Consider the following 9,286-nt stretch of genomic DNA (forward strand, 5'->3'; position numbering starts at 1 on the left):
AAAAATTACTTTCGGTTGTAAATTCAAAAAACGCAAATGTTTCGACCATCACATGGCCTTTATCATAATGAGCTTTCATGAGACCATGACCTGAGTGGCCAGAGGTCAAGGGTCAGCAGAGTCGTGGATGGAGGACATTTTAGTCACTGACCTGGGAGGCAGTCCAAGTGGTGGTCACATGGCTCGATGGCATCAGCGTCCACCGTCAAGTTGCCACTGCTTAGGTTCTTACTACGCCGCTTGTCTTCAGCATGCAAAATAACCAGCACAAAAACAGATTATCAGTAAAGTACCAGTAAAGTACTTCAACCCAGGCTCAGACAAACATATGGACGATCAAGCAAACACTTCAATGTCAAAGAAATAACAAATATATCAAGCATGTCTATCCTACGCCGTACAGTATGTTTAGTAGATGCAAAAGGATCATTAGGGTTTTTTGTGGAGTGAACACATATTCATGTATGACTTTCCACCAACATTAACATTAGCTGTATCTTCTCAAACTGAGATGACAAAAATGTGTATTTGAATAAAGTGCTGACCTTTCTTCCTGGAAGAAGGCCAGGCATTCACTGGCTTCATGTCCTCGTAGTCCGTCCAGTCAAACAGCGTCATATCCAGAGTGGGCATCACCTCTCCTTGCACTTTCCCCCGGCCTGACTTCTGTAATGCAGAGAGAATATTATAGCCACACTTCAGTGGTCTATAACTACATTCCCGTAGTTGAGGTGAACAGACACTTGGTCCATAAAATGGCCTGTTAGTTGTGGACACTCAGGACTTCACAGCCCAGAGTGCTTTACAGGCAATCAGTGGGTTTCTGAGGACATGGCTGCACACTACACTGTTTAAAGCCCTGAGGCAGCATACATACATCATACTAAACATCTTATGGTAGAGTGTTACTACTTGTCAGAGGAGAAGGCCTGTGAATCACTTTCACACAGCTGTGATTTTACCGGTACGTCAATGTCCTTCAATATCACACCTTGAATCAAAGCAATTTAAGCAGAAGTCAATATTGAATAAAACAACTCCTCGGGGGACTACTTAGCCAAAACCGATATGTCATAAACTTCAACAAATCTCTTTACATAACTCCTTTCCTCTGGACCTCTGGACTGTGTTGACAAAATAATAGCAGGTTATAATGAAGTTAATATGACATTGAGAGGTCTCCTGGGGATGTCTAGAGAGACAGGACCTGAGAAAATCATCTATCAGGAAATAAGGGTCTGTGCCAACCAGACTCTTTGTGCACATTGATCCCAGCTCATTCTGTGTCACCCAGAGGAAACATTGAGAAACATCAACTAGATGAATGGCGGTGGGATACTAGTACCTGGCTGTTCATTTAGCCATCAGCCAAAATCAAACATTAATTAAGAACGCTCACAGCGTCCCGGTGTCAATGAACCCAGGTCCACTCCAAGCAAGGCTATAATTTCCACTGCAGGCCGATATCTGACAGCTCCTGAATAAAGACATGCACACAATATCCAAGGCTCTCTGGCAGCTTGTAAACAGCATACCAAGCAGTCAGACAGTTTAGACGTCAAACTCTCAGAGGCCAGTAAAGCCAGACAGGGCTACAGTAACTATGGAACTATGGACCTGAGACAGACACCACAGAAAAACAGCCTGGAGTAAGAGTCAGACCTCAACACAGGCTGAGTACTGTTATTTACCAGTCTGATGAGTGTGTTGGTGATTTAATAGCATCCTGAGAAAAATAGAGGGAGGATAGAAGAGGGAGAGTATTTGTATGTGAGAAGCAGAGAAGGTATCTATCTATCTACCTGTGTGAGTGATCATTGTGATGGCAGGCAGCATGCTGGGAGAAAGTGAAGGAAAAATGATAGGTAATTTAAAAAGCCTGTCTCCTCATTTCTCTGAGATGAGTAATGAGCTATGTGATACATTAAGCCCATTACGGAGCCTAGGTATTTCCAAATAGGAAATACAGTCACTCTTTATTTACCATGAATAGCTCTATAAATCCTACAACACTGAATTACAATAGACAATGTTGTTTTGAATAAGCAGTCGTGTCTTTATGGGGTACCTTGGGTTTGGTGGAGGCTGGGGGCAGAGTTGGGGGACGCTTGCTCATCACCGTGGTAACCGCAGAGGAGCCGGAGCCAAAGTTGGTGGAGGAGACAGATCCCTCCTTCAGACTAGAGTCCAGCTCAGGCTCAGGGAGGAACCCTATAGGAAGGATGGATGGACAGAACAGGGGTTGGGGAGGAGAGGAAAGACCATACATTATCATATCCACTTAACCAGATTGTTGACAAGAAAATTCAGTTTAAAAAAAAGTATAAGGTCAACTTCAGACTTAACCTCTTAAACTCTGATGCCCTCTGGTGGCATTTTCTAAACTACGCATAATATCGTATACTACCCTAATTAAGAACATTGTTTCAAAACTATAAGTCCTACAAACATATGTTTAGTACTGTTAGAAAGGTAAAAACGGTGCGATTCAGATTTTTTTAAATATATTACAGAGCCCAAGAAAACTGAGCAGGCCCCCAAGAAACTGACATTGTAATATTTTAAACAAATTCCCATAGGGACACAGACATTTTAAAAGCGCAAGGCTTGTACAATGGACAATGCCTTAATTTTTAGTCTAACAGGAATGATATACATACGATGAGAAAGCTGAAGTCTCTAGCTATCCAATGATGTAAATACACGGAGTGTACAAAACATTAGGAACACCGTCCTTATATTGAGTTGCACCCCCTTTTGCCCTTAGGACAGCCTTAATTCGTCGGGGCATGGACTCTACAAGGTGTCGAAAGTGTTCCACAGGGATTTTGGCCCATGTTGACTTCAGATGTTTGGCATCTGAGAGAAAATGTTGCAGTTTTAAAGCTAATTTCCTGCTATTCTACACATTTTATCATTGGGCAGAGAGATTTGTTGTTGCTGCAGCTTTGAAGCTAATATCCTGCAATTGTACAAATTTTGCCATGAAACTCATTCCATGAATCCCTTGGCCAAAATGTGTTAAATGTCTTTTTTTGTAATATTCAAGAAAAAATAAATAATGTAATAATAATATTAATACTAATTTGGAGATCTGGCCGCAGACCCCCTGTAGTACCTCAAGTCTGAGGACCTCAGTCTGAGAACCCCTGCACTAGATAGCAGTAGGAGTTCTCTTGGCCACTTGAAGCCAGTTGCAGGCTTACGGCTCATTTGATAACCCTAGATCCTTTGGGGACTCACCTTTAGTGTGCCGACCCTTGTCTCTCCGACCTCCATGTCTCCTGTGATCAAAGTGGTGCCCATGTCCCTGTTCCTTTCCCCTGTGTGGCCCCAGAGGGTGGTTGTCCCGAGCATGAGATGGGTTCCTGATGCCTCCGCGACCATTCTCCCTCTCCCTGCCCCCAGGGCCCATCTCCAGTCTCACCGGGCTCAGGCCATCCAGACCCGTCCCATCATCCTCATGCCGAGCTACGGGGTGCAGGGGACTGCGGGAGAGGAGCCCAGCACCAGTATTGGCTTTGGCACTGTGGGCCCCTTGGCTCCCATGCCCCCCTACACGCTCCCTGCCGTTCCCATGCCCATGGCTCTGGAAGCCCTGCTCAGGGTACTGGAGGGCATTGCCATTGCCTGGTGAGGGCTGTGCCAATCTCCTCTTGGCGTGTGTGGAGCGGGGCTCAGTGCTGTGTGAAATGACCAGATTGGAGACCAGGAGAGCCAGAGGCAGACACCAGGAGGAAGCCATCACCTATAAGTACAGTGCCACCTGCTGGAAAAATACAACATATTTCAGTACACTCGTTCTATATTCTGTTTTACTCAAGAAAAGAGATGGGCAGGAGCAGCTACAGTATGATGCTGCAGACACGCTTTGGACTTCCAGAGTTCATTCAAATACATGTAGACAAACTAGGCTCTTCCTCATCATGTTTTTAAGAAATCCCTACAAAACAAAGTATTTTCTTGGGTGAAACATCCGTGTCACAGCTGATTGGTGTGTCATCGCTCTGTACTGTCTGTGGCTTTAAAGCCATGAAGTCCATCACCAGGCAGCCACACTATCATCTTCTGAAGTCCCCAGACAGTACCCATGTTGTTCCCTTGTTCTCTTTTCCCAGAAGCACTCAGTTCCACCATATCATAGCCTACTCACACCTTCACCCCATCCCTGATGCTGTGCTACAGCAGTACTCATCAGTCCTGGCAGTAATCGTCAGCCTCTCGGGCTACCCTTTCAAGCCGCAGTGGCTCTTTAGGAGCCTATAAAGACAGAGACAGGCAGCCCCTTAGTGCTTGTGTTGTAAATGTCTTTCCCCGTCAGTTTGGAAATATTCCCAGCAAACATGCCCATATTGGCATGATGTGGGCCCAATGCAGGCAAAAATATTGGACCCATATAGGCTACCTTTGCTCATTGGCTCCACATTGGCCCCCAAGGCATTTGCCCAGTATGGACATCCCATATGTGGTGAGGGCAGCCCTCACCTTGCCTGAAATAAGCAAACATTCTCACAATGTGGGCTAAAATATTGGCCCCATGTAGGCTGCCCACCTTGGGCCAATGCGCCTTTGCTATTTAATAGGAATTCATAATTTATTTATAAAAATGTAATTCAATGCATAGATTGCACAATTTAAGCCTTAAAGGTATTTAGGGAACGTGACACATTGTATCAGAAAAACAATGCTGTTGTTACTATCATACATGAATTTTCAAACAAGAGAAACTGTTACCTTTCTCCTATGTCACATGTACTTAAGTATTTTTTAAAGACGTCATCAACGGCAGTGTAGAAGATAAAAACAATTTGGTCATCAAACAACAGAACAACGGCAGTAACAGTTGCACAAAAAGAACTGTGTGCAAACCACCCCCCAAATATTCAAATTGGGATGGCTCGTACTGAGCTTGGTGTGAGCTAGCCTGTGCTGGGCGTGGGGTAGCCAATGTTGGGCTTGGTATGGGCTGGCCCATGTTGGGCTGATGTAGGATTGATGTGGGCTAGCCTGTGTTGGGCTGGTGTAGGCTAGTCTCTGTTAGGCTCGTGTGGGCTTGGTGTGGGCTAGCCCGTTGGGCTTTGTGTGAGCTGGCCCATATTGGACTGATGTGGGATTGGTGTGGGCTAGGTTTGGTTGGGCTTGTTGTGGGCTAGCCTGTGGCAGGCTGGTGTGGGCTTGAAGTAGGCTAGCCTATGCTGGGCTAGCCCGTTTCGGGCTGATGTGCTATTGCTGTGGGCTAGCCCGTGCTAGGCTAGCCTGAGTTGGGCTTGATGTCGGCTAACCCGTGCCCACCTTACCCACCGAATAACCACACGGGGCCAATGGAGTAATGTTCGCTGGGTTGGTATGGGTCTCAAGGAATCCTCAGGATTAATAATCACTAACTGACCAACTTAATTTGTATTCAACTCAGGATATGCTAATAAAATGTCCCTGTTTGCTGTTTCTAACCCCCTGGTCTAGTTCATGTGGGTTCATTTGGGTTGTTTATTAAAAGAACATGGTGGGCTTTCTGTTCTTCTCTGATGGGTTGGGACCGTCCATCGCCCTGGCAATGCAGAATGACTGCAATGCCCCTGCAGGTCTGTATTTTATGTTAAAGACGGACGGCTTGTGACCCATACAGAAAATCAATCGGGAAGAAGTATTGAGCCACTGCTTCTGGGGTGTTGTGGGTCGATAGCCTTGCCTCCATCATCACACACACACACACACACACACCACACACACACACACACACACTTTCAAACACCCCACCCTGAGGTTTACAGTGGGTTATTTAGGTGCTTCTAAAAATGGGCAGGGACTAGGAGATTGTGTTATGGGGAGGAGGGGAAGCAACTGCTGTCCAGGGAAATTTGTGGTGCTATTGCAGGCAGACCTGCTGGGGGACTAGACACAAACTGCTTTCTCCTGCCCATCTCTGGGAGGGAGTTCCACCAGCTGTGCAGTTTGCAAAAAACAGTGGGACTGTAGTTGCTGAGGTGAGACCTTTATCTTCTCCAACCTTACAGTGTGTGTCTGATAGAGAGGCAGTGTGCCATATCCCACATAAAGTGTTTGGTCAGGCTTGATAACATTTTCCAGCCCTGTACATATGACTAGCGTGGCAAAGCTACCGGGAATTTACCAAAGTTACCAGAATCTTCAGTAATTTTGGCAATTAACAGAAAATCTATAGCAATCTATCATAACGTGTATACTTGAAATAAATTAAAACAAATACTGTATACAGTGCCTTGCGAAAGTATTCGGCCCCCTTGAACTTTGCGACCTTTTGCCACATTTCAGGCTTCAAACATAAAGATATAAAACTGTATTTTTTTGTGAAGAATCAACAACAAGTGGGACACAATCATGAAGTGGAACGACATTTATTGGATATTTCAAACTTTTTTAACAAATCAAAAACTGAAAAATTGGGCGTGCAAAATTATTCAGCCCCTTTACTTTCAGTGCAGCAAACTCTCTCCAGAAGTTCAGTGAGGATCTCTGAATGATCCAATGTTGACCTAAATGACTAATGATGATAAATACAATCCACCTGTGTGTAACTGTCTCCGTATAAATGCACCTGCACTGTGATAGTCTCAGAGGTCCGTTAAAAGTGCAGAGCATCATGAAGAACAAGGAACACACCAGGGGCAGGTCCGAGATACTGTTGTGAAGAAGTTTAAAGCCGGATTTGGATACAACAAGATTTCCTAAGCTTTAAACATCCCAAGGAGCACTGTGCAAGCGATAATGTTGAAATGGAAGGGAGATTGTGACCACTGCAAATCTACCACAAGACCTGGCCATCCTAAAATCCTCAGCTCATACAAGGAGAGGACTGATTAGAGATGCAGCCAAGAGGCTCATGATCACTCTGGATGAACTGCAGAGATCTACAGCTGAGGTGAGACTCAGTCCATAGGACAACAATCAGTCAAGATATTGCACAAATCTGACCTTTATGGAAGAGTGGCAAGAAGAAAGACATTTCTTAATGATATCCATAAAAAGTGTTGCTTAAAGTTTGCCACAAGCCACCTGGGAGACACACCAAACATGTGGAAGAAGGTGCTCTGGTCAGATGAAACCAAAATTGAACTTTTTGGCAACAATGCAAAACGTTATGTTTGGCGTAAAAGCAACACAGCTCATCACTCTGACCACACCATCCCCACTGTCAAACATGGTGGTGGCAGCATCATGGTTTGGGCCTGCTTTTCTTCAGCAGGGACAGGGAAGATGGTTAAAATTGATGGGAAGATGGATGGAGCCAAATACAGGACCATTCTGGAAGAAACCTGATGGAGTCTGCAAAAGACCTGAGACTGGGACGGAGATTTGTCTTCCAACAAGACAATGATCCAAAACATAAAGCAAAATCTACAATGGAATGGTTCAAAAATAAACATATCCAGGTGTTAGAATGGCTAAGTCAAAGTCCAGACTGAATCCAATCGAGAATCTGTGGAAAGAACTGAAAAACTGCTGTTCACAAAAGCTTCCATCCAACCTCACTGGAGCTCGAGCTGTTTTGCAAGGAGGAATGGAAAAGATTTCAGTCTCTCGATGTGCAAAACTGATAGAGACATACCCTAAGCGACATACAGCTGTAATCGCATAAAAGGTGGCGCTACAGTATTAACTTAAGGGGCTGAATAATTTTGCATAAATTTTCAGTTTTGATTTGTTAAAAAGTTTGAAATATCCAATAAATGTCGTTCCACTTCTTGATTGTGTCCCACTTGTTGTTGATTCTTCACAAAAAATACAGTTTTATATCTTTATGTTTGAAGCCTGAAATGTGGCAAAGGTCACAAAGTTCAAAGGGGGCGAATACTTTCATTCTTCAAGGTAGCCACTCTTTGCCTTGATGACAGCTTTGCACACTCTTTGCATTCTCTCAATCAGCTTCACGTGGAATGCTTTTCCAACAGTCTTGAAGGAGTTCTCACATATGCTGGGCACTTGTTGGCTTATTTTCCTTCACTCTGTTGTGCAACTCATCTCAAACCATCTAAATTTGATTGTGGTGGCAGGTCATCTGATGCAACACTCCAACACTCTCATTCTTGGTCAAATAGCCATTACACAGCCTGTAGGTGTGTTCGGTCATTGTCCGGTCATTGTCCTGTTGGGGGTGCGTGCTCAGTCCCTTCCTGTACTACCTGTTCACCCACGACTGCATGGCCAGGCACGACTCCAACACCATCAAGTTTGCAGACGTCACAACAGTGGTCTGCCTGATCACCGACAATGACGAGATGCGTCACCTGAGTGGGTTGATTCATTGATGTAGTCATCCTGTCTGGGTTGGCGCCCTCGGGTTGTGCCATGGCGGAGCTCTTTGCAGGCTATACTCAGCTTTGTCTCAGGATAGTAAGTTGGTGGTTGAAGATATCCCTCTAGTGTTGTGGGGGCTGTGCCATGGCAAAGTGGGTGGGGTTATATCCTTCCTGTTTGGCCCTGTCCGGGGGTGTCCTCGGATGGGGCCACAGTGTCTCCTAACCCCTCCTGTCTCAGCCTCCAGTATTTATGCTGCAGTAGTTTGTGTCTCGGGGGCTGGGGTCAGTTTGTTATATCTGGAGTACTTCTCCTGTCCAATTCGGTGTCCTGTGTGAATCTAAGTGTGCGTTCTCTAATTCTCTCCTTCTCTCTCTCGGAGGACCTGAGCCCTAGGACCATGCCCCAGGACTACCTTGACATGACTCCTTGCTGTCCCCAGTCCACCTGGCCGTGCTGCTGCTCCAGTTTCAACTGTTCTGCCTTATTACTATTCAACCATGCTGGTCATTTATGACCATTTGAACATCTTGGCCATGTTCTGTTATAATCTCTACCCGGCACAGCCAGAAGAGGACTGGCCACCCCACATATGCTCTCTCTAATTATCTTTCTTTCTCTCTCTCGGAGGACCTGAGCCCTAGGACCATGCCCCAGGACTACCTGACATGATGACTCCTTGCTGTCCCCAGTCCACCTGGCCGTGCTGCTGCTCCAGTTTCAACTGTTCTGCCTTATTACTATTCGACCATGCTGGTCATTTATGAACATTTGAACATCTTGGCCATGTTCTGTTATAATCTCTACCCGGCACAGCCAGAAGAGGACTGGCCACCCCACATAGCCTGGTTCCTCTCTAGGTTTCTTCCTAGGTTTTGGCCTTTCTAGGGAGTTTTCCTAACCACCGTGCTTCTACACCTGCATTGCTTGCTGTTTGGGGTTTTAGGCTGGGTTTCTGTACAGCACTTTGAGATATCAGCTGATGTACGAAGGGCTATATAAATAAATTTGA

The 9,286-nt window shown here is 45.3% G+C and overlaps 1 protein-coding gene across 1 annotated transcript; it reads right to left on the reverse strand.

The window, feature by feature from the left end:
- Positions 1-151: 151 nt before the first annotated feature.
- Positions 152-3,764, reverse strand: LOC135528777 (draxin-B-like; the record flags this gene model as incomplete). The annotated part of the gene is made up of 4 exons (XM_064957841.1): positions 3,244-3,764; positions 2,069-2,211; positions 546-666; positions 152-244 (listed from the first exon to the last, which is right to left on the reverse strand). Coding segments are annotated over exons 1-4 (859 nt in total), but the record flags the coding sequence as incomplete, so codon positions are not given.
- Between the last annotated feature and the right edge of the window lie 5,522 nt (positions 3,765-9,286).

This window comes from Oncorhynchus masou, unplaced genomic scaffold (assembly GCF_036934945.1).
Source record: "Oncorhynchus masou masou isolate Uvic2021 unplaced genomic scaffold, UVic_Omas_1.1 unplaced_scaffold_10317, whole genome shotgun sequence".
Taxonomy (NCBI): domain Eukaryota; kingdom Metazoa; phylum Chordata; class Actinopteri; order Salmoniformes; family Salmonidae; genus Oncorhynchus; species Oncorhynchus masou.